Source organism: Ursus arctos, unplaced genomic scaffold (genome assembly GCF_023065955.2).
Source record: "Ursus arctos isolate Adak ecotype North America unplaced genomic scaffold, UrsArc2.0 scaffold_26, whole genome shotgun sequence".
Lineage (NCBI taxonomy): Eukaryota > Metazoa > Chordata > Mammalia > Carnivora > Ursidae > Ursus > Ursus arctos.
The window spans coordinates 5,534,313-5,559,293 of NW_026622941.1; the positions used below are offsets into that span (position 1 = coordinate 5,534,313).

Consider the following 24,981-nt stretch of genomic DNA (forward strand, 5'->3'; position numbering starts at 1 on the left):
AACCTGTGAGAGATCATAGGGATCTGCTTGCCCATACATAGTACCAGATATTCATGAACCCCACTAACCAGATCAGCTAACTACAATAACTGGCAGCATCAATTTAAAACTTGGCCTAAAGCAAGCCTTACGAATAGGCAGAAACTACCAACGTGAGAAGCACTAAACAGAATTTTTCCTTAACCTAACTCAATGCCATTTCCTCAGGAGAGAGGATACTAGGACGGGAACTGTGACGGCTGAGGGGAATGAGGGCATTAAGTAAAGGCCTGCAGAGAGATAACTATTTTATGTCCAGGCCATTATTTCTCCACCTCCACCTTCCCACATAAAGCTTTGGCCCTGAGTTCACAGACTTCTTCTCATTTCACCTACCGTCATCAGCCTGGGTTACCTGGATGTCCATGTGGATAGCCCAATCTAGTGCCCTACTTCTTGCATCTCTGAACTTATCTTTATTAAGTCCTCTGCTCCCTCTCTATTCCCCATTCTGCGTCATCCCCAGGAACAGCTTAGCCTCTGAAATTGAAACATTCAGTCTCTGACTATAACCTCCAACCAAGATTCACATTCAATTACTCTCAGGCAATTGGTTCTTTAAATCATCAGGATCTCCACTGCATAGACCCATCTACTTTCTTATATTTTATCAGCCATTAGGTCCTGCCCAGCTTTGCTTTCTTCCCTAAGTAGTTTAGGGAATGGTCCAGCATTCAAACAGTCTTGCCAAAATCCTCAACCCCCTTGACTGATGTTCTTTCTCTTGCCCACCTAATAAAACTATAATATTATTCCTCTTCTCTATGCCTGCAGTCAGCTGTAGAACGCTGCCGCAGAAAAACTACAAAACCGTAAAGTATGGCGATACATTGGTGCTACGCTAACCCTTCTCTTCAGTGATGCCTGTCAATCTACCTGTTTCTGCTCAGTTCTCTCCTCAAACATCCACCTGTGTTATCAACTCCCCACCTCCTCTAAACACGTGGCCCGTCTTTATTTCCCAGATAAAGTAGAAGCACTTAGAAGAAAATGTCCTCAACTTCCTGCTCCTAAAGCAGTAACATTTTCAGAATCTATATCCATCCTTTTCTTCTTCCTTTCCGCCATAACAGATGAAATGTCCCTCCTCCCAGTCAAGATTAATTCTCTACTTGAGTTCTGGATTCTATCCCTTCTTCATCAATAGCATCGTAAACAAACCTCTGACTTTGTGTTTTCATTTTGCAAGAATCTCATCCTTCTTCGCTATGCAACCAAGCTTCTTGAGTTATCTATACTCATTCTATTTCCACACCCCCACACATGCTGAAAGTCACTGAAATCTAGTTTCAGCCCCACCAACCCATTAAAACTGATCTTGCCACAGACAAGATTACTTGATAAACCTAATGGATAGTTTTGAGTTTTTTCCTCATTTTATTTTCTCGACAGCATTTGACACTATGAACTATTCCCTCCTTGGCACCTCTTTTTTCTCAACTTTCATGAAACCATAATCTTCTGTCTTCTTTCTACTTCCTGGGCCAATTTCCCTCTTCCCTTTGCAGGTTCTTCCTCTGTTCATCCCTTAAGTGTTAGTGTGTTCATTTATTTGTATATTCATCCATCTTTTTTTTTTTTTTTTTTTTTTTGCCATCTACCTATCCCATCTATCCAACCCATACCAAAGCACTGTTATTTTCAGGCACTGGGCTAGGTACCAGAGCTATAATAGAGAGTACACTAAACATTTCCAGGTGGCTACCCATACAAGTAGGAGACACAGGCAAGTCAACAGACAATTATAATACAGGGTTTCATCAGGATTCTGTGCAGGGAGGTACTCTTTTCCTTCTACATAGTCATCCTGGGCAATTTCATTCATTCCATGACTTCAAAATTCATCTATGTATGAACGAGTCCCATACCCATGTCTCTAATGCAATCATCTTTCCTGAGTGCCAGGTGCACATAGCTAAGTGCTTATGAGACATCTCCACATGGGTGTCTCTTGTAGGCATTTCACATTTAATAGGTCTAAAACTGAAGCCATCATTTTTATGCCGTAACTTGCTTCTCAGGTGAAGGCAGCTCAAGTGAATGGAGCCACCATTCCACCATTACCTCAGTTGTCCAAGCCAGAAATCTGAGCCAAGTGATCTTTTATCTTTCGAGTCTCAGCTTAAATATTACCACCTTAGAGAAGAGTTCTCTAATCCTGTATAAATTAGGTTCTCCCAACCCACCTCTCCCTCTTCATGGCTCTCCATGGCAGCACCCTACTGATTTCCTTAATAACATTTTTTAAATGATAATTTATATACTTATTAACTGTCTTCTTCACTACCATTACATGGGAATAAGGACCAGATTTGTTATATTGATATATCCCCAATACCTAGTACAGGATCCACACACAGTATTTGCTGAATCAACAACTACATGAAAGGAAAGTCATCTTCTGTTTATCTCCACTACCACTATTCTAGACTAAGCTTTCACAATTTCTTCCCTAACTGTAACAGTCTTCTAACTTATTCCAATATTTCTCCCTTGCAGGATAAACTCTTCACACTAATGCAGTGAACTGATGTTCCTCGAAGTACAAATATGATGATCATCTTACTCCTCTGCTAAACTCTTTTAAAGCTGCTCATTACTTTTGGCATAAAGACAGAACTCAGGATGGCTTGCAACTCTCTTTCTTAGCCATTCTGAACCCTTTTTAAAAAATTATTACTATGTTATGTTAGCCACCATACAGTACATCATTAGCTTCTGATGTAGTGTTCCATGATTCACTGTTTTTCTAATGTCCCATGGGCTGGCTCTCTCACCTCCAGACCTTTATATTTATACCCTCTACCTAGGATATTATTTCTCTCCTCTCCCACCAAATACCTTCCATCTACCTATTTCCAACTAATCTTTCAGGTCTCAACTCAATTTCTCTTTGCTGTGGGAAGCTTTCTTGAAGTTCTCTAGACTAGAATAGGCATACCTGCTTTGTGCTCTCCTTGCACTGTCCCATACCATAGCACTTACCACATTCACTGCACTTAGTTTTATTTTAATTTTTATTTTTTTAAAGATTTTATTTACTTGAGAGAGACAGAGAGAGAGAGAGACAAAGAACATAAGTGCGGGGAGGGGCAGAGGGAGAGGGGGAAGCAGGCTCCCCAAGGAGCAGGGAGCCTCATGTGGGGCTCAATCCCAGGACCTGAGATCATGACCTGAGCCGAAGGCAGATGCTTAACCGCCTGAGCCACCTATGCGCACCCACTGCACTTAATTTTAAATATCTGTCTGCTGTCAGTCTGTAAACTCTATGAAGGTAAGAACTGTGTCTACTTTCTTTCTGCTTATCCCCAAGTACCTAACACAATATCTGATATCTGAGAGAAGTTCAGTACACATTTGATGAATGGATGAATACAAAGAGACTTGAGAAGGCAATACTGAAATGGAAGATAGGGCACCACCAAAAATAAATAGCCAACGTCACAATTTTGCCAACAGTTGGCTCCGTTTAACTTTCCTCATCTAGCAAAGCTTACTTCCCATTATTTTAAAAAATTAGTGCAATAATAAAGACACAGCAGTGATTAGGGAAAAAAACACATAAGGCTTTTAGAGCCTGAAAACAGAACAAGATGACACGCAATAGATCCTATGACAGTAGACAAGAAAAGGAAACACAGAAGAAAACATTATTACTCCACACAGTACGGATCACAGTCATACACACTTTAGTAGGCCATCAGAACCTTCTATACCAGGCAAGTACATCCGTTAAAGTACAGCTCTGCTATCAGGGGCAATGATCCTCCACAATGGAAATTCCTTATATAACAGCAGGATATTCAGTACGTCTCTGCAGTGATGGGACAGACAGTCCTTCCTTGTAGCCATGCCTCACTGTATCACCTAAACGTATAATCACTTATATTTATAATAATGAATATAATATAATATATTGAATGAATATAATAATGAATTATTATTCATTATTAGGTCCTCAAGAAGTTGGAACTGAATTTTATATACTGTGTTTAAGAAGGCAAAGAAATGTGTACCACAGTCTTTATTCAAAATTATTTTTAGGGGCACCTGGGTGGCTCAGTCGTTAGGCGTCTGCCTTCAGCTCAGGGCATGATCCCGGCATTCTGGGACCGAGCCCCGCATCAGGCTCCTCCGCTGGGAGCCTGCTTCTTCCTCTCCCACTCCCCCTGCTTGTGTTCCCTCTCTCGCTGGCTATCTCTCTCTCTCTCTCTCTGTCAAATAAATAAATAAAATCTTTTAAAAAAATAAAATAGAATAGAAATAAAAATTTTTTAAAGTTTATTTATTCTTGTCTAAAGTAATCTCTGCACCCAATGTGGGGCTGGAACTTATGACCCTGAGATCAGGAGCTGCACATTCCTCCTTCTGAGCCAGCCAGGCACCCTTGTACACAATTTTTAAAAGATCTTTGTCAAAAGGTGGTTAAGGCAAAAGTTTCATAATTTAAATATATTTGCATCTGAAATATCTAGTAAGTCCATTTATAGTAAATGGAGCTCATTCCTTCATAACCAAGGTAATCAGTATTACCGTAAACATTACACTATTTCACCTTTTTATGATGGCCCAGTTATTCTTCTCAGGTGACTGAAATACTGTTTACCCATATACTACAGCGATGCACTAGCCCCCTTCTGTCCTATCCTGTACTCCATTCTGCTTCCACTAGCACAGTCTGCTGCTCATCATACTTGGATTCTTCTAATCTCCATAAGGCTGCAGCTTCTAATCTCTGCTGGCCCTTTGGCGATCTGTAACAGTTTCCTTTCCTTTTTTTAAAATTATTATTATTATTATTATTATGTTATGTTAGTCACCATACAGCACATCATTAGCTTTTGATGTAGTGTTCCATGATTCATTGTTTGCATATAACACCCAGTGCTCATGCAATACGTGCCCTCTTTAATACCCTTCACCAGGCTAGCCCATCCCCCCACCCCCCTCCCCTCTAAAACCCTCAGTTTGTTTTCCATAGTCTTTCATGGTTCATCTCCCTCTCTGTTTCCCCCCCTTCATTTTCCCCTTCCTGCTCCTAACGATCTCCCTGCTATTCCTTATGTTCCCCAAATAAGTGAAACCATATGATAATTCCTTCTCTGCTTGACTTACTTCATTTCCTTTTTTAAAAATTCCTTCTTTTTAGTCGCCGATGCCTACATTTCTTGAGCTTGTATTAGGTGTTCAATTTTATAATTTTCATAGCCAGTGGCAGCCCGAATACATCCAGTGGGTATAACAATTTCTGGGTCCTCTTGGTTATTTTCCTGACAGTCAAGATTTCCTTTTTTTACTGTTAGCATTAGCCTCTTTGCTCTTTCTTTCCTTAATTCTTTTTTTTTTTTTAAAGATTTTATTTATTTATTTGACAGAGAGAGAGACAGCCAGCAAGAGAGGGAACACAGGCAGGGTGAGTGGGAGAGGAAGAAGCAGGCTCCCAGTGGAGGAGCCTGATGTGGGGCTCGATCCCAGGACTCTGGGATCACGCCCTGAGCCGAAGGCAGCCGCTTAATGACTGAGCCACCCAGGTGCCCCTCTTTCCGTAATTCTTTAAAAACAAACAAGCAACTATACTTCTAGAATCCTGGTATTGCTAGAAAGCTGAGCTCTCTGTAACAAGAGGTGCTCTGTATCTACTAAATTTGCAGAGGGTGAAAACAGAGTACTTGCTCAATTGAGGCTTATTGATTTTAATTCACTGTAAATCTGTACTCTTGTGATTAAATAAGTATAGAGTGTTGTTACTTTGTTATATTAATATTACTATTATTATTACTATTATCATGACCATTAACCTAGAAGATAGTCAAATTCCTATTTTTAGAATGGCTAATATGCAGAAGAATAAGGAAAACCATAAATTAGTGAATATGGTAATTATTTTTTATAATAAGATAAATTTAAACACATAAGCACTTATTGACCTAACATTTGGGAAGTTCTCTCTTTGTTTACACCAAATCAAGGCTAGAAAAGGTTCTGCTTCCAGCTTCTGTATCAAAACAACAGCAATCCTAGAAGAAGGACTGATTGCTTTCTTCAAGAACTCCTTGACCACTTTTCTTCCCCCAACTTCTCTTCATGCTCCCATGTATTTACCCCAATCCCAACACTGACTGCACAGTGTTATTGGCTATAGATTTCTTTGTCTCTTTCTATTAGATTGTAAGCTCCTTGAAGGCAAAGACTTATCCTCAGCTGTGTACCCAACCTATTTTAGATGTACAAAAAACACTGCTTGAATAAATTTAGTAGAATTATTCTTCTGCTACAACTTAGAGCTTTATTCCTTTTTATCGGCAAAAATATTAGGTTTCTTTAAATAGTAATTGTTATAAGCCTATCTTTTCTTTTTAAATGCAACAACTGTGTTCTTAACATTTAAAATAATACACGTAGATAGTGTCATCTTTTAAATATACCAGGAAACCTTAATGGACATGAAGCAAACTGCTTTGAACAACAAAATATGACCCCATAAAATCAATTTTCAACTTCTCATAGACCAATTGCTTAAAGTGGGATGTAATTCACTCATTATAGCTTGCAATTACCGAATTTGTTTATGTAGTTTTGTTTCTGGCTCCTTAACTAAAATGTAAATTTCATTTTGTGTCTGTCTTGCTCACTATTTTATGTCCAATACCTGGCACAGTACAGTACCTGGCATGTAGTAGATTCTCAACTGTATCTCATCAATTCTAAGATGCATATTTTTTCACATTACAACTTTGCGAAATCAGAACACGTCTTGTACTGATGGTATCTTGGTATTCTATCATTGTTCAATTGGTGGTGGTGTTCTATCTCAGTAGTAGATAAAATAATGGTTTGTGTTATGATCAATGGCATCTTAGACTTTATGAAATAAAATATATTATTTAAATGGAAAAAGGATGACATTATGTAACCATAAAAACAACAGTGAGGGGGTGCCTGGGTGGCTCAGTTGGTTGAGTGACCGACTCTTGGTTTTGGCTCAGGTCATGATGTCAGGGTTGTGAGATCGAGCCCCGCATTGGGCTCCACACTGAGCAGGCAGCCTGCTTAAGACTCTGTCTCTCCCTCTGCCCCCAACTCACACTTATTAGCTCTCTCTAAAACCAAACCAAACAAAACAAAAAAGGCAACAACAGTGAGGATAAGTGAGAGGACAAAAGTAAAGCTTAAAATGAATTACTACTGCTAGTTTAAGGTTGCCAGATAAAATACAGGTCACCTAGTTAAATTAGAATTTCAGATAAGAAAAGAATAAATTTTACTGTAAGTATGTTCCATATAATATGTGGGATATACTTATACTAAAAAAATTATTCATTCTTTAAGATTTGGGTGCCCTGTATTTTTAATTACTAAATCTGCCAACCGGTGCTGGTTAGAAATATAAAAGTAGCTTCTCTTTTACAAAGACATTACGTAGAGCATTTGGTGCTCACCCTCATATAGGAAGGAGGCACAGGAACATCAATATATCCCATATGTTATGGAATAAAGTCTTGTATGTAGAGAAAAAAAGGATTCTGCAACTGCTTCAGTATCACTTTAGCAATTTAAAAGCTTCATCAAAGTCCAGAATATCCCTGAAATTTACAATCTGATCTATCTTCTTACCTCAGCATAAGCTTTGGCCCATGAACTGGCCAGTTGATGTAAATCTACTTCACCTGATTTCACAGCTTCCAGGGATGCTTCAGCATCTCTGTCATAATCTCTGAGGGATTCTTCTTCTATAAACTGGCTCAGAGCTTCTTTTAAGTCTGTAACAGGGATAAGAATGCCAACATCAGCAAAATCCCGACACAAACAGGGAACGTTTTACGTGGATAAGCATTCCAACACGAAATTTTATTTTATCAAGCCTGTATCTTAGTAAAATGTCTAAATACAATAAAATTAGCTTGGGGATCATTTGACTAGCTTCACAATTATTTTTCTTTACTATTACAGGTTATTGCATTGAGAATGGTCACAATTCTTAACTCTTATATATAACTTTGATACTAATTTAAAAACGTTACTTTCTTAAGTCTGATTCTTCAGTTTGAAACTGAGCAGGTAAAAACACATAAAGATCTACAGATTTTGAGGGTCTGAAGGTTACTGTACTTAAATGAAAAAGCTTCCTATATATAGAGTTACATTCTTTGAATTTGAAATTGAATGATTAGCATATTAAAATGGATTTAACTGGGATGATCTATAATTCCAGTTTTAGAGACACTACTTAGAAATGATATTAATAGAAAGAGCACAAGGGTAGAAATCAGGATACTTGTGTTCTGGTTTTGGCTCTGTCACTATGTTTGTAACTTTAGACCGGTGGTTCTCAATTTTTAGCATGCATGAGAATTCCCTGGAGGGCTTATTGAAATAGATTGCTACATGCCACCCCCAGAGTGTCTGATTCTGAAAGAATGGGGCAAGGCCCAAGAATGTGCATTTCTAAAAATTTTTTTTTTTTTTTTAAAGATTTTATTTATTTATGTGACAGACAGCCAGCGAGAGAGGGAACACAGCAGGGGGAGTGGGAGAGGAAGAAGCAGGCTCATAACGGAGGAGCCCGATGTAGGACTCGATCCCGGTACGCCGGGATCACGCCCTGAGCCGAAGGCAGACGCTTTAACCACTGCGCTACCCAGGCGCCCCCCAAGAATGTGCATTTCTAACAAGGTTCCAAGCGATGCTGTAGCTTCTGATCAAGGAAAAACCTATGGGAACTACTGCCTTAGGCAAACAATTTAACTTTTCAATGTACCAGTTTCCTTATTCGTACAATGAGATTGTGTTAAAAAGTTCCTAGATTCCCTTATAACTCTATGATCTAATATTCTCAGCTTAAAATGTTTTTCTCATTTGTGTGATAGAACAAAGAGACCTTTCAAAAATGATTTAATACAGACGACCTTATGGAATTAATTTAGGTAAGCAAAAATTGATCAAAGATTAGTATTCCTTCCCTTCCATGACATCTCAGGAATTGAGGATCAGATCATTAAAAGGGCAATGCAGTTAGCAATACAATTCTATAATATCATAATTAGTGATAGCTGACATGAATCCACCCAACTAAGAGAGTAAGCATTCTAACCCAAACCTTGTAACTATTTTTTCATTATATAAATTAATTTTCACTTATTTATTTTTAATTTTTCTTACCGTGGGGCTTGAACTCACAACCCTGAGATCAAGACCTGAGCTGAGATCAAGAGATGGATTCTTTTTTTTTAATAATTTTTATTTTGTTATATTAGTCACCATACAGTACATCCCCAGTTAAGAGATAGATTCTTAACCAACTGAGTCACCCAGGTGCCCCAGTATATCAATTTTTATACTAAATTGCCTAATAAACAACTACAAGGATTATAGGGAAAAAAAACACTCAATAACAAAGGCCTGGGGAACCTTTTTATTCTAGGAAGCAGTTAAACATTTCATATTTTATGGCTGTTTCAAGCTTCTCAGGCTTAAGCTTTCTAATATGAAATGTCTAAGGAAAGAGACTATCAGAAGATAATAAAGTGTTATTAATAATAAAGTATTAAAAAATCAGTTCTCAGGGCACCTCAGTGGCTCATTTGGTTAAGTGTCTGACTGTTGATTTTGGCTCAGGTCATGATTTCATGGGTCATGAGATCAAGCCCGGTGTTAGGCTCCACGCTCAGTGGGGAGTCTGCCTGAAGATTCTCTCTCCACTTGTGCACACATGTGTGTGTTCTCTCTCTCTCAAATAAATAAATAAATCTTAAAAAAAAAAAAATCAGTCCTTAGAGTGCCTGGGTGGCTAAGTCAGTTAAGTGTCCGACTCTTGGTTTTGGCTCGGGTCATGATCTCATGGGTCACAAGATGGAGCTCCGTGTTGGGCTCTATGCTCAGTGGGGAGTCAGCTTGAAAATTCTCTCCTTCTGCCCCTTCCCCACCCTCTCTTTCTCTCTAAAATAAATAAATAAACCTTTAAAAAAAATCAGTTCTCACCTTTTTCTATAAAGCATGGTAAACTGTGCAGCAGCATCAGACGCCCATGTAAATGACTGGCATTCTCTTGAACAGGAAATTTGAGGGGCACCCTCAGTTCTAAGCACTGACTTCCTACTTTGAATTTATATACAAATTCCCTCTCTCTGTTGCAGGATCTTTCTTTGCTTTTCTTCATCTTCTTTGGCAGGATTTCTATAGAACAAACAAAAACCCAGCAGATTATAAGTCCATAAAAGTTCATTACTACATAGAAGTTGTACCACTTCTATGAAAATGTTCCACCACTCACTGAATTTGTTTGTGTGACTCAAAGCTAATTATTCTAGGTTTTCCTACCTTTACCCCTGCATTTTCATCTTCATGAAGAAAATGAAGTGCTTCTTTTTTTAATGAAAAAGTTCCTTTTAAACTTCACTTAGAAAAAAAACCCAAACATTACGCCCATAAAGTATTTTGCATTCCTAGGCAGGGTTCTTAAGAATGGAGAGAGAACATGGAGAGAGGAGCAGAGAAGATTTTTAGGAAGAGATGAATAGGAGGGCAGATACAGAGTTTATGAAACAACTGGTGAATACAAAGTCAAAGAAATAGATCAGGGACTAAGAAGTGATCTTGAAGATCTTGGATGTTGTGAGTATGAGATCTTATTGGACATGGATGGAAGAAATATGGTGTTGGAAAGATTTCCATGTGGGAAAAGGACACACACACACACAAACACACACAAAGCCTTTGGGATATCCCAAAAGGTAAATTGGACACTTTTCAAAAAGAAGAAAATCTGGCCATAAAGAGTAAGAATTGGTATCAACTAAGGATTTATCAGCCACCTTACTAGACTCTATCTCTACACTTTTCACCATCAAATCAGTTTTCACAGTATTCTCTATGCTGAAGTTATAGTAATCTTTCCAAAGTGCCTATCTGATCATGTTGCTCATCTGCTTAAAACCTTCTGATCATATTCCATTGCTCTCAGGATAAAATTAAAACGCCTTCACACAGTATACAATGTTTATATTTCCAGACGTTTTCCCCCAGCACCTGCATCCCCTCATCCCCAACACACAAATTCACAAATCATTTTCTAGTCATATTGAGCTCTTCTCAATATCAAACCTCTCTTCTTTCCACTTCCAACCTTTTGAATGCTTTTTCTTTGCCTAGAGCACTCTTACTGCTTTTCTTTTCTTGGACAACAACTACTCATTCTTCAGGTCTTAGCTTAGATGGGCATCGGGGAGTCTCTTAATTTGTAAGACTGTCATAAGGATTAGAAGAATAATAAATACGAAGCATCTGACAAGATGATCAACAGATGAAGGTTAGTAATAATAATAAAAGAAGTTCTCTAAGAACATAAAAAAAACCACAGGCTGCTGACTGAGTATACACGATGGAGACAAAGGCAGTAAGGGAACACTGTAAAAGGGAACTGAAAGTTACGGATAAACGGGTTATGAGCCAATCTTGTTTAGATTCAATATTTTCGGTCAACAAAAACCATTAGCTCCGGTTTCAAACGGTTCAACATTTAAGCTTACTATGTTTCAACAAATTGAAACTTTAGTTCCCTCTCCCCACTTTTATTATTATTATTTTTTAAGCAGGGGTGAAATTAAGGAAGGTTTGAAGGCAAAATTGGGATGGGAGGGGGAGGGCTCAGCCGAACTCCTGCCGCCAACAGAGTGCAGGTTCCGAGTGCAGGAAAGGGAGGGCAGGCTGCTGGCGCGAGGAGCTATAGCCGAGTGAGGACAACATCCGCTCTATTAGGCGGTTTCAGTCTCAAAGGGCTTCCTCGCTCTTGATTCTGGGCTCACCTTCCCTAAGTTCCGAAGTCCTGAGCCGGCCGCACACTCCGAGCTGTCAATGAGCTGGGGCACAGGGAACATCAGCTGACTTACCCGCTTGTTTTTACAGCCAACAGATCCACTTCAGCAGATTCGCCCTTACCTTTTCGTCTTTCTCGGCACTCTGTAGAAAATTCCTCGGTCTAAGTGCCCCCTTTTCCATCCTGTCTCAATTTGATCATTTAAAAAATGTAAGAAGGTGTATTTCTACTGTTATTATGAATTTCAGAGAAGGTACAAAAAGAAAAAAAAAAAAGGAAATTCACTGTCGTGGCGAAAGTAAAAAGGCAAAGCACAAACTCGGCTTTGGTAGACCGGAAGCGGAAGGGCAATGCCTTGGGAAAGGCGTGAACAACCAGCTCTTTTCAGAGCGCAAGCGCAGCTGCAAGGATGGCGGGTAATCATTGGAGGGCTGGTGTCAGGGGGCGGAGAACTCCTGTGTCTGGTTTTGGGCGGGAATTGAAACCGCCACTGCAGCCAACAAGAACTTGAAAGCTGCGAATTTTCAGCCTAGGAGCGGACCATGGTGCGGCCTGTAAGGTGAGCAGTTCATGACAGCGGCGGGGATAGGGAGAAAAAGCAGGAAGACGCTGTAGGCAACTTCGTCTACACACGATTGAAGGGAAAGGGCCGAATAGGACGGAGGGTAGCTACGGTGGAGTGGGATGGACGGTTTCTGGGAAGCTCTCCAGTCTCCACTGAGAGTCCCCCAATCCGCAGAAGTATCGTAGCATGCTAGCTTTTTCTCTTTGCCTCCCTTTGCAGCAATTGCGGATTCTTTTACCCACCCCATTCAAATAAAGCCTGGCTGTGTTAGCGTTCGAACAGCGCTTTACATTTCGCCAAGCTCCTACTTACGTGTTATTTCATTTTTTTCATCACTATAGTTCTTTGGTATAACAGTTTAGGTTTCCCTGTTTTTATCGATTTAAACTCCTAGGCCAATTTAGCTGAGTCACAAAACTAGTGAGTGGCAGGATAACACTCAAACCTAAATCATCTGACTCCAAATCCTCTATGCTTTCCATTATACTATTTGAAACTATTCCCCTGTCTAACCACAGTGGAGTGCTATGGAGGCCTAGAGCCAGCCATTCATTTAGTTATTTGTATACCGTATTAATTGTAGGAGGTTACATTCTAGTCAAGGGGTAAGGTAAGGAGGCCGCAAATAAATACTGCAGTGATGGAGAGTGAGAAGGAGAAGAATCTCATTTTAAATAATGTAGTTCGGATGTGCCTCTCTGCAGAGATAATACATGATCAGAGACATGAATGATGAGAAGGAGCTAGCCAGTGAAAATCTAGGGCAATCCAGGTAAAGGGAACAAGAACCAAGGCCCTAAGCTTGACTGTGGTTGAGAAACAGAAGGCCACTAAAGCTGTAGCATTAGCATGCAGTGGGGAGAATTGTAGGGGATTAGGTCAGAAAAATAGGCAGGGGTCAGAGTAGGTAGGACCTTGTAGTCTTTAAAAAGGAGTTTAGATTTTATTCTCCGTACAATGGGAAGCCAATGGAGAGTTTTAAGTAGAGCAAGGAAATCTAATTTTGGTTTTATAAAGTTCACTGGCTTCTGATGGAGAAAGAATGGAAGATGGGGTGACCAGAATGGGAAAAGGGAAACCACTATATCATTGGATAGTGGTTTGGAGTAGGGTGTTACCAGTGGACATGGAATGGGACAGATGAGTTTGGGATATATTTTGGAGATACTGCTGAAAGAACTTGCCGATGAAGTGAATGTTGAGGTAAGGGGAAAAAAGAATCCAGGATGATTTCACAGTGTTTTTGGCCTGAGCTACCTGAATGGATGATCTTTTTACTAACCCAGGTGGGGAAGACTTGGAAAGGGAACAGGTTAGGAGGTGTGGGAGATCAGGAGTTCCATTTTGAGCACATGAAGTGAAATGGATTTTAAACACCCAAGTAGCAAAGACATAATCCGCTTATCTGGAATAGCAGTTGTCAAAGTATTGTCTGCAGGCCTCTCGGGTTCCCTGAAACCCTCTAAGGAGGTCCATGAGGTCAAAACTATTTTCATAGTAATCCTAAGACATGCTCGCTTCATTCATTGTTCTGTCATGTGCACTGCAATGGTGGCATAACTGCTGGAGCCTCAGCGCGAATCAAGACAGTGGCACCAAGTGGCATGAGTATCTTTGTATTCCTTACTGCTGCACACTCTGAGTACAAAAAAAAAAAAAAAAAGAAAAGAAAATGCCAGTTTCACTTAAGAATGTGCTTGATGAAGCAGTAAGAATTCTCATTCATTATAGCTCAACTGTTGAGTATACTTTTTTTAAGAGGTTTTATTGTATTTTACTATTATTCAGTCTTCACAGTTTCTAAGGAGGTTTTCGTATTTTATTCAGCTTTCAAATTCTTTAACTCCAAAGATTAGGAGAGTAACAAGAGTTACATATATACACATAAACTACTTCTACAGTGGTTGTCTTCAGGGAAAGCACTTGTGAGATTGAGTTGGGAGCTGAACTGACCTCTTTTTCATAGGATACCATTTTACTTGAAAGAACAACTGGCCTACTAGGTTATTCACACTTGGGTATTTGGCAGAAGGTAGAAAAGAAAACCACAGTGCCATTTCATCTAGTGCCTAGAGGAAGGGGGAAGAAAGTGAGTTTATTGTTTCTACTTTAAATATCATTTTCTTCTAATGGCTTTCTAAAATAGTAGAAAGATCTGTTTCAGGCGGCAGGTACAAAGTCACTCACCATTGTTTCAGTGTCCAGTGCATAAAGAACATTATTTAGTATTGTGGGGAGATTAAAAAAAGAGACAATAGCTTTCAATGTCAAGTTTATAATCTAATAAGAAGACAGAATCCACATATAAAATAAAAGAATGCATATAACAGGAACTTATAAATGCGCCACAGCAATTAAACAGTATGTAAATTGTGTTAATGATAATTGATTATTTTTACTTTGAGGGTTATCTGAATTCATTTTTTCTTTATCAGGTATATCAAGTATAGTTGTGATTATTTCAGCTAATGCTAAGTTCCAACTGTAAAATCCAACTCGTGTTTCAAGTTTAAGTATTCTTAAGAGAAGTGAAACACATTTTCCTTTACCCAGTGGTCTTAAGGATTGGAGGTAGAAAATTGGCTTTTGTGTAATTAAAAAATTTCTGTCTTGGTCATAGGCATAAGAAACCAGTCAATTACTCACAGTTTGAGAATTCTGACAGCGATGGTAAGTGGAGATTCGTATTTTTGCTTTAAAAATTTGGAAATTTATTTTCTCAGAATTTATATGACATATAGAACTCTAACATTGAACATATAGCCCAGTTGTATATGAGCTAGGGCTGCAAAAATGATCTTCTAAGCATTTGGGATGATTATGCTGATAATTACACTGACAAGAATTACGTAGGTAAGTGATAAATGAACAAGGCCAGGTGAAATGGCTCTTTAGATCTAAGCTATTCTAGGTTCATGTTTCTCATAGTGGGGCTTGTCTCCTCCTATCCCTTTCCCTAAGAGAAAACACATTATCTTTTGAAACACAAATGTGTTACAGAATATAATGTGAAATACCCATTAATGGTACAATAAAACAAGATCTTATATACCACATCTTCTTTATCCATTCATCAGTCAGTGGACATTCAGGCTCTTTCCATAATTTGGCTCTTGTAAATAATGCTGCTATAAACATCAAGGTGCATATATCCCTTCAAATTAGTATTTTTGTATCCTTTGCGTAAATACTACTAGTGCAGTTGCTGGGTCATATATTACTCAGCCATAAAGAAGAATGAAATCTTACTAATATGCAATGACATGGATAGAGCTAGAGTGTATTATGCTAAGTGAAATAGGTCGGAGAAAGATAAATACCATATGATCTCACTCATATGTGAAATTTAAGAAACAAAAAAAAATGAACATGGCGGGGGGTGGGGGAAGAGAGGCAGACCAAGAAATAGACTCTTAACTATAGAAAACAAACTGACGGTTACCAGAGCGGAGTGGGTGGAGGTACAGGGGAAATAGGTGATGGGGATTAAGAGGGGCACCTCTTATGATGAGCGCTGGGTGTTGGTTGTAAGTGTTGAATCACTAAATTCTAACAAATATTACACTGTATGTTAACTAACAGGAATTTAAATAAAAACTTGGAAGAAAAAAAAAAGGACCTCAAAGAAAGGCTAGGAGTAAACTATATCCTAATGGGTTATGTATTTTTTTGTCTCTGCTATTAAGGGAATTTTGGTCACAAAGTGTGAGAAACATTTAGTTAGATTACATTATACTTTGAAGTAGGTTTTGTATTTCTCAGACCACCAGAGCTTTCTTTCTGTGAGTCAAATGTTCAGTATCCTGAAATTTTGAAGGAACCTGTTTTTTGCACTGGGCTCAACCATAAGTATGTCTAAGACTTGGAAGAAAATCGTAGAGACTGTAATTTGTAGCTTTTTATTACTGTTATCAGTAAGTCAGTAGATTTTTATAAATTGCCAGTTGTGTTCTAGACCTTATGGAGTGGAGGTGGGGGGCAAGCCACAAGTTATCATATTCCTACTCTGGGAAGCTTGAAAGAGACAACATGTATTAATACTAACGCTGCAATTAAGACTACGTGTGCCCAAAAGTTACGCACATGTGTGTCATGCATGAGTGTAAAAGCTATAGCAGCAGTTTTATGTTGAGTGTCAAGAGAACTGTATCAGTTTTTTTACCGAATTGCCTTTGCTAACTGATAATTTAACAAATAAAGACCACCAAAACAAAGTTGAAAAGCATGACTGAGAATAAAGACAAACATTTTTTACGTTGCAGCAAAATTAAACAATTTTCTTAATGTTTAAAACTTGAACACACACTAATGAATTTCAACTGCTCAGAAAATGTTTTTATTTCTTACTTAGGAAAAGCAATTTAATAGATTCTTTTATTTTTGATTCACACATAAATAGATGACTTCGTTTCTGCAACTGCACCTTTAAATAAGAAACCCAGAACAACACCAAAGGAGTTAAAACTAGAAACAAGGAAACCTAAACTGAAGAATCTCCAGAAAGAAGATATCCCACCACAAGAGAAAACCCCTAAAAAAAGGTGAGAGGTAAGACATATACTAAATATACATGAGATGTGTTCATTTAAGAGACGGACAGATTCAGACTTTCGGTTTAAATTATTACTTGAGCAGAGTCCTAGGTATTATTTTATTTAGTGCTTTTAGAAGAACAGGAGTGTACCATTAATCCCCTTCTGACTTTCTGTCTTAAAAAAGAAATTCACAAACATGTAAGGAAATACTCATTTAAGTATTAAGACAATCATAATTACAAAGTTTAGGGGTTACAGCTTACTTTGATAGGACTCTGTACCTGTCTCTAAAGTCCTCAAGTCTTATAAGACTACTTGTTAAAAATTACATTTGTAAGAATAATCTTATAAAAATTAAAACCATGTATTTTTCTGTAGATAAAAAATATTTTTCTCTTTATATTGTTGAGAACTGTCTAGCACTGAGAAGGTCCTATAGTTTCTAGATGAATTCTGGATTTCCATTAGTTAGTAGAGAGAAGAGAGAATACGGGAAGGAAGTCCTGAGAGGCCCCAAACCTGTAGTATGGAAAGGAGATGGGCAGAAGGGGAGTATTAACAAATGGAACGTGGGACATGATATGGTTCACTGCTGCGAGTATGAGAAAAGTTCAGTAACATAGAGAAATTTACCCCATGTTCTGCTCTTTACTTTTTTCTCTTTTTTCGTTTTTGTTTTTGAGCTACTTGTACTACATTTTAAATACAGGGAAAAAAATAACCTAGAAATGGGAGAGAATATTTGCTAATCATGTAACTGATGAGGGATTTGTATTCAGAATATATAAAGAACTTTTACAACTCAACAATAAAAGACTAATAACCCAATTTACAAAATGGGCAAAGGATTCAAGTAGACATTTCTCCAAAGAAGATTTACAAATGGCTAATAAGAACATAAAAGATGCTTGACATCCTTAGCCATCAGGGAAGTGCAAATCAAAGCAGGAAAAAACATCCGGTGGGAAAAAGACAGTCTCTTCAATAAATGGTGCTGGGAAAATTGGACAGCTACATGCAAAAGAATGAAACTTGACCACTCTCTCACACCATACACAAAAATAAACTCCAAATGGATGAAAGACCTCGATGTGAGACAGGAATCCATCAAAATTCTAGAGGAGAACATAGGCAGCAACCTCTACGACATCGGCCAAAGCAACCTTTTTCATGATACATCCCCAAAGGCAAGAGAAACAAAAGATAAAATGAATTTATGGGACTTCATCAAGATTAAAAGTTTCTGCACAGCCAAGGAAACAGTCAGAAAAACTAAGAGGCAGCCCACAGAATGGGAGAATATATTTGCAAATGACACTACAGATAAAGGACTGGTATCCAAGATCTACAAAGAACTTCTCAAACTCAATACACGAGAAACAAATAAACAAATCATAAAATGGGCAGAAGATATGAACAGACACTTTTCCAATGAAGACATACAAATGGCTAACAGACACATGAAAAAATGTTCAAAATCATTAGCCATCAAGGAAATTCAAATCAAAACCACACTGAGAGACCACTTTACGCCAGTTAGAATGGCAAAAATAGACAAGGCAAGAAACAACAATTGTTGGAGAGGATGTGGAGAAAGGGGATCCCTCCTACATTGTTGGTGGGAATGCAAGTTGGTACAGCCACTCTGGAAAACAGTGTGGAGGTCCCTTAAAAAGTTAAAAATTGAGCTACCCTATGATCCAGCCATTGCACTACTGGGTGTTTACCCCAAAGATACAGACGTGGTAAAGAGAAGGGCCATATGTACCCCAATGTTCATAGCAGCAATGTCCACAATAGCTAAATCGTGGAAGGAGCCGAGATGCCCTTCGACAGATGACTGGATTAAGAAGTTGTGGTCCATATATACAATGGAATATTACTCAGCTATCAGAAAGAACGAGTTCTCAACATTTACTGCAACATGGACGGCACTGGAGGAGATAATGCTAAGTGAAATAAGTCAAGCAGAGAAAGACAATTATCATATAGTTTCTCTCATCTATGGAACATAAGAACTAGGAAGATCGGTAGGAGAAGAAAGGGATAAAGAAAGGGGGGGTATTCAGAAGAGGGAATGAAACATGAGAGACTATGGACTATGAGAAACAAACTGAGGGCCTCAGAGGGAAGGGGGATGGGGGAATGGGATAGACCGGTGATGGGTAGTAAGGAGGGCATGTATTGCATGGTGCACTGGGTGTTATACGCAACTAATGAATCATCGAGCCTTACATCGGAAACCGGGGATGTATTGTATGGTGACTAACATAATATAATAAAAAATCATTAAAAAAAAAAAAAACAAAACCGTGGTGAGATGGTACTTCATACCTGTTGGGATGGCCATAATCAAAAAGGCAGACAATAACCAGTGTTAAAGAGGACGTGGAGAAACTGGAACTCTCATACACTGTTGCTGGGAATGTAAAATGGTGTAGCCACATTGGAAAGCAGAGTTAGCAGTTCCTCCAAATGTTAAACACAGAGTTATTTTATAACCCAGCCTAGGTATATACCCAGGAGAAATGAAAACATATGCCTACCCACACCAAAACTTGGACATGAAGGTTCATAGCATCATTCATCATTCATAATCGCCAAAAAATGGGAGTAATCCAAATGTCTACCAACTGGTGAATGGTAAATAAAATGTGGTCTGTCCATACACTGAAATATCATTCAGCAATAAAAAGAAGTCCTGATATATGCTATAACATGGATGAACCTTGAAAACATGCTGAACAAAAGAAGCCAGACATAAAAGGCTACATGTATGAATCCATTGATATGAAATGTGTAGAATAGGTGAGTCCATAGAAACAGAAAGTAGGTTAGTGGTTGCCAGGTGCTGGAGTACAGGTAAGCAGGGAGTGACTGCTAATGTATATAGGGTTTCTTTTTCTGGTGATGAAAATATTCTGAAATTAGCATGATAGTTTCTCAACTCTGAATATGCTAAAGACTGCTGAATTGTACAGTTTAAAAGGAGGAGTTTTATGCTATGTGAATTATATCTCAATAAAACTTGTTTTTAAAAAACAATAAATCCCTCAAAGTGCATCTCAGTATTTCGTCCTTTATGTAACCTTTTTTAAAAAAATCTTTGATTTCTTTTCTTACACACCATAGCACTTTTGACCACCTTGAATAGGAGACATAATAATCTGCATATATAGGATAATTATTAGTATGTCTTATTTCCCTACCCTCCTCATTAACTGCAGACTCCTTGAGGGTACTTTTAGTATTCTATCTAATGCATGCCTCACACACTGTAAGTACTTGGTGACATATTTGTTAAAGTTGAGATTGAGAGGAACAGATGTTAAAAATCAGTTTAGGGGCGCCTGGGTGGCTCAGTCGTTAAGCGTCTGCCTTCGGCTCAGGGCTTGATCCTGGCGTTCTGGGATCGAGCCCCACATCAGGCTCCTCCGCTAGGAGCCTGCTTCTTCCTTTCCCACTCCCCCTGCTTGTGTTCCCTCTCTCGCTGGCTGTCTCTATCTCTGTCAAATAAATAAATAAAATCTTAAAAAAAAATCAGTTTAATATAAGAGCTATAATGCTTGTCTAAGGAGGTGTGAATGAGGTTAAGGAAGATTTCTATGTGGATTTTTGAGCCAAGTCTTTATTCTAGGTTGAGCAGGTGCTTGGAGTTGGTAGTAAGGGCTGACATTACACAGGAAACTGTACTTACAATGGCGCTTGTTGCTCTTTTTTTCTCTTGTGCCAGATGTAACATGACATTACTACATATTAGCAGTGCTGTCAGTAAAGTCAATTATGATCATGATTACTGTTTAAAAACATTTTTGTGAGGTTGGCTGCTCTTAAATAGTAATTCAGGAAAATCACAGATTTTACTGTTTGGTTGAGATTGATATTTTTAAAAACTCATTTTTATTTGTGTGTCCACCTTAGGATGGCTCTAGATGACAAGCTCTACCAGCGAGACTTAGAAGTCGCACTGGCTTTATCAGTGAAGGAACTTCCAACAGTCACCATTGATGTGGAAGAGGCTCAAGATAAAAGTAACTTTATTTTCCATATGTTTATCTTTATAACCTTATTGTTTTTGTCATCATTCTCTGGATGAGCCCTCACAGAGGAAAGAATAAAATCTTAATACTTTGGACAACAAACGGATCAATTTGCAGAGCGCACAATTAGATTCATTTGTTTATTCTGCTGCATAAATCTATATGCGCGCACACACACATCTCTGCTGAACCCTTAATGTAAACTTGTGGTCATGGACTATGAGCTCGGATGTTCAAGTTACATTTTTGTTTACAGTGGAAATTTAATTTCTTGATCAAATGAATTTGTACAATCCTAATAATCCGTCTGTTTTCTCTCAAAATTCAAATCAGTTAAACATGACCTAGTGGTGGTAGTTTTTATTATTTACAAAAGTTAAAGATACTAGTTTGGTTAGCAAGCTCAGCGGACATAAGAGATGTGTGATTTGTGGATTTCTCTGAGTTTTTCTCCTTCAATTTTTCTGGCAACTGTGCAGCAGATGGCAATATTGATACTCTGGAGAGGCAAAAATCATTCCTGGAAAAGATATTCAAACTGTGAAAATACTTTTTGGATGAAATCGTTTCGGCTTAACTTACGTTGGAGGATATTTTTAACTCGTTCGCTTATTTAGGGGTATAGATGTTTAAATCAGTATTCCTCCTATTTGGAAATAAATGACACACTGTTGATTAGGGAGCCATTTAGTAATCAGGAAATCAAAGAAATGTGAAATGGCATTATCTTACATCCAAAAGTTGAGAAGATTAAATTCATCTCTCTCCTGTAAGAGAGGGTAGAGTACGTAGCAGGATTTTCTTGGAAGTACCACTTCCCATAGATGAATGCACTTTATAGCAATGGGATTTAATAGTACCAATTATCATGACTTAAAGTCCTCTTGAAATACTTCAGATCATTTTAAGGTTATGCTTTGTTAGTAAAAGCGTGTATCTGCCTACACAGAAATGATAGTTAATATTTATTGATGCTTTCCTATGTGCTGGGCACTACAATAAGCAATTCCTACATGTGATCCCCCACAATAAACCCAATTATTCCACACACTATTTTTTATCTCCATATTATAGATGAAGACAAGGCTTAGAGAGGATAAGCAACTTTCCTGTGGTCGTATAGCCAATGTAAGTGATAGAGCCTGAATTTCAACTGAAGTCTAAGTCTGTGTGATTTCAGAGCCCAAACTCGTCTAACCGTATGCTAACCTTTCCAAGGTAAATCACTGTGCTCTGAGTTTGGATCATTTATCTGTATCTGGATGCTTTTACATTTGAGCACCAATTTTCCTATTTCTGTCCGTTGGCTGATTAAGGTGCATCTGTATCTTTTTCCTTCTTGCCTTTAGGCACCGAAAAATGCGGCAGCAGTGAAACTGGAACAATGAATAAGGCTCCCCATATCTCCAATTGCAGTGTAGCCAGTGATTATTTAGGTAAGTTTTGATATTAATAATATTTACTTTTTCTAGCAACATTCCTATTTTTCTAACTTTTATTTAAATACCTGACACTGTAGCTAGAACCAAGATATTTAAATTTGTTAAGGTTCCCTTCACCACTTCTCCTTCGTTTCTTTGTGTTTTAGTTTTCTTTCCTTTTACTGCAGACTCATTTTCCTTTTCTTGCCTGGAGGAGGGTCATGATGACCCCTGGCTTCTAGTCAATAGCTATTGACCACTGCATCTTCCCAGCTCCAGTTTTACCATTTTTTGCGGGAAAGAGTCCTCAGTTGAGTCTCGCACTTATCCTTAAACTAGACTCTCTTGTCAGGAGACTGATGTACTGGGATTGACCCAGCTTGGACTATATGGTCCCTCAGAAGCAGCGGAGGGACAAAGCAGGGCAAATCAAAACAACGGATGTGATAGAAGTCTATTCTGCAATTCTTTCAATATTACCTGTCACAAAAAGTTTTCCGTTGATTTTTATGCCTCTCCTGAAGATTTGGATAAGATTACTGAGGAAGATGATTTTCATGGTGCTCAAGGGAAAAGAAAAGCAGCATCAAAAGCTGTAGTACAGCAGAGGAAGATTCTTTCGGAAGGCAGCGATGGCGACAGTGCTAATGACTCTGAACCAGACTCTGCAACTGGTGAGTTATAGCCTACCTCAAAATTAAGCCTATGGAAATTCAGTAAAAAGTTCTTAGAGACTGTTAATGTATGCAAAGCACTGTGCTCAGTGTTTGCTATATACAAACTTGAGGAACACACAGGATGGTTAAATTCAGCGCTGCCATTTGAGGAGAAAGCTTTATGTGGAGGTGACCTTTAAGCTGTGCCTTGAAAAATGAATAGCATTTAGGCCAAATAACAGGGTGAAATAGCATTGCTGACTGACAGAAAGGCGTAAACAGTGGAATGGACAAGCACACAGAGAAGAAGTCAGTGAGCCTGCAGGAGAGAATGTTATAGAAGAGGCTAAAGAGGCAGGCTGGCACAAGATCATGGAGGGTCTCAGACCCACTCTGAGAAGTGTAGACTTTTTTCTGTAGGTAGTGGAAATTCATGAATATTTTGAGGTTGTGATATGGAACCTGTATTTTATTGTGACATGTTTTCAGACTCTTTCAGAAATTAGGACAGATGGGAAGCATAGTGACCTTGACGGAGCCCTGTAATATATTAATTAAAACTTAAAGTGAATGGATCCATAAATTTGTGCCAAATCAGATGATAGAGTTTGACAGATTTTAACATGCTGTTGACAAATAGTTTTGCTCCTCAACATTCTTTAAATATTTGAGTATCTGTTCCGTGCATTATGTTCTAGACACTAGGAATACAGCAGTGAACAACAACAAAAACCAGAGCTCCTTAAGGAGCTTAAATTCGAGCGAGGGGACACAGACAATAATGAAATGTAGAACGTGTCTAGTGTCATCATAGAAGAGCTGTGAAGAAGAGGAAGGACGGTAGAGCCCAGAAATCTGCCTTTTGAACCAGTCCCTGCCATTTTACGTGACCCAGGTCATGCCAAAGCAGGCGGTCCAGGAGTCCTACTTGGAGAAACAGAGACATAAGTGGAGCACCAGGAAGCAGGAGCCAGTGACAGAAAACTCCCTGAGGAGATAGTGTAGGAGAGCACGGGCTGAATGCTTCCCAACGTAAGGTTACTGAATACAAAAAAGCCCCAAATGATAAGAATAACCCCTTGTCAGTTTAAGTGTCTTTTCAGGGATGATGATCATAGCGCTTCTAGAATGTCCTTATCATTATCTGACGCACGTTTGTCAGAAAAATCCATAAACAATTTTAAAGTTATAAATTGCAAGGCTACTTAGCATGCCAATGAAATTATTTGTCTTTAATAATGGTTCAAGTGTTTGCTTTCTATGTGGTAATGAAATCATTTGCTTTGTTGGCTGGGTTTATACGGGTTATGTTTCAGGTATGATAGAGATTTAAAAAGAATAATGTGTTATTTGCATTCCAACGTCCAATAATCTCTTTCAAATCATTTTATAAAAATAAGTTTTTATTGAAATTGTAATTTGGATAGTGACTTAAAAGTCACCTGTATGCCTTTAAAAGTAGTTAAAATCTCTAAAGATAATACGCAAATGGCCAAAAAGCAAAAGATGCCCAATATCAGTATCATTAGGGAAATACAAATCAAAATCACAGTGAGCTGTCACCCCACACCCATTGGAATGTCAAAAAAGAGAAAATAACAAGTGTTGGTGAGGATGTGGAGAAATTAGAACCCTTATGCGCTGGTAGTGGCATTTCTGCTGTGGGAAACGGATGGAAGTCCCTCAAAAAATTAAAAATAGAACTATCATATGATCTAGCAATCCCACTCTTGGGTATATATCCCAAAAGAATTGAAAGCAGGGTCTCAGATATTTGCACACCCATATTTCTAGCAGCATTCTTCACAATAGCTAGGAGGTGGAAGCAACCCAGATGCCCATCAGTGGGTTAATGGATAAACACCATGTGGTCTCACGTATAGCGGGATATTCAGCCTTGAAAAGGAAGGAAA

General features: G+C 38.5%; 2 protein-coding genes across 9 annotated transcripts in view; one reads left to right on the forward strand and one right to left on the reverse strand.

Moving 5' to 3' along the window:
• Positions 1-11,928, reverse strand: part of CUNH12orf4 (chromosome unknown C12orf4 homolog) — a 53,160-nt gene extending 41,232 nt beyond the window's left edge. For 3 of the 4 annotated variants that reach the window (XM_026502643.4, XM_057318916.1, XM_057318915.1), the window contains exons 1-3: positions 11,841-11,928; positions 10,018-10,212; positions 7,654-7,799 (exon numbers count right to left, since the gene is read on the reverse strand). In XM_026502643.4, coding sequence (XP_026358428.3) covers positions 7,654-7,799; positions 10,018-10,195 — 324 coding nt within the window. In that variant the 5' untranslated portion in view covers positions 10,196-10,212; positions 11,841-11,928. The remainder of the gene's footprint in view (positions 1-7,653; positions 7,800-10,017; positions 10,213-11,840) is intronic. The other variant, XM_026502645.4, reaches the window with a different exon arrangement.
• A 328-nt stretch (positions 11,929-12,256) lies between these two features.
• RAD51AP1 (RAD51 associated protein 1) overlaps positions 12,257-24,981 on the forward strand; it is a 35,655-nt gene continuing 22,930 nt past the window's right edge. For 4 of the 5 annotated variants that reach the window (XM_057303235.1, XM_057303234.1, XM_057303236.1 and 1 more), the window contains exons 1-6: positions 12,294-12,410; positions 15,037-15,086; positions 16,816-16,957; positions 20,873-20,982; positions 22,341-22,427; positions 22,937-23,086. In XM_057303235.1, the coding sequence (XP_057159218.1) occupies positions 12,394-12,410; positions 15,037-15,086; positions 16,816-16,957; positions 20,873-20,982; positions 22,341-22,427; positions 22,937-23,086 (556 nt within the window). In that variant the 5' untranslated portion in view covers positions 12,294-12,393. Of the gene's footprint in view, positions 12,411-15,036; positions 15,087-16,815; positions 16,958-20,872; positions 20,983-22,340; positions 22,428-22,936; positions 23,087-24,981 lie in introns of all 5 variants that reach the window. The other variant, XM_026502639.4, reaches the window with a different exon arrangement.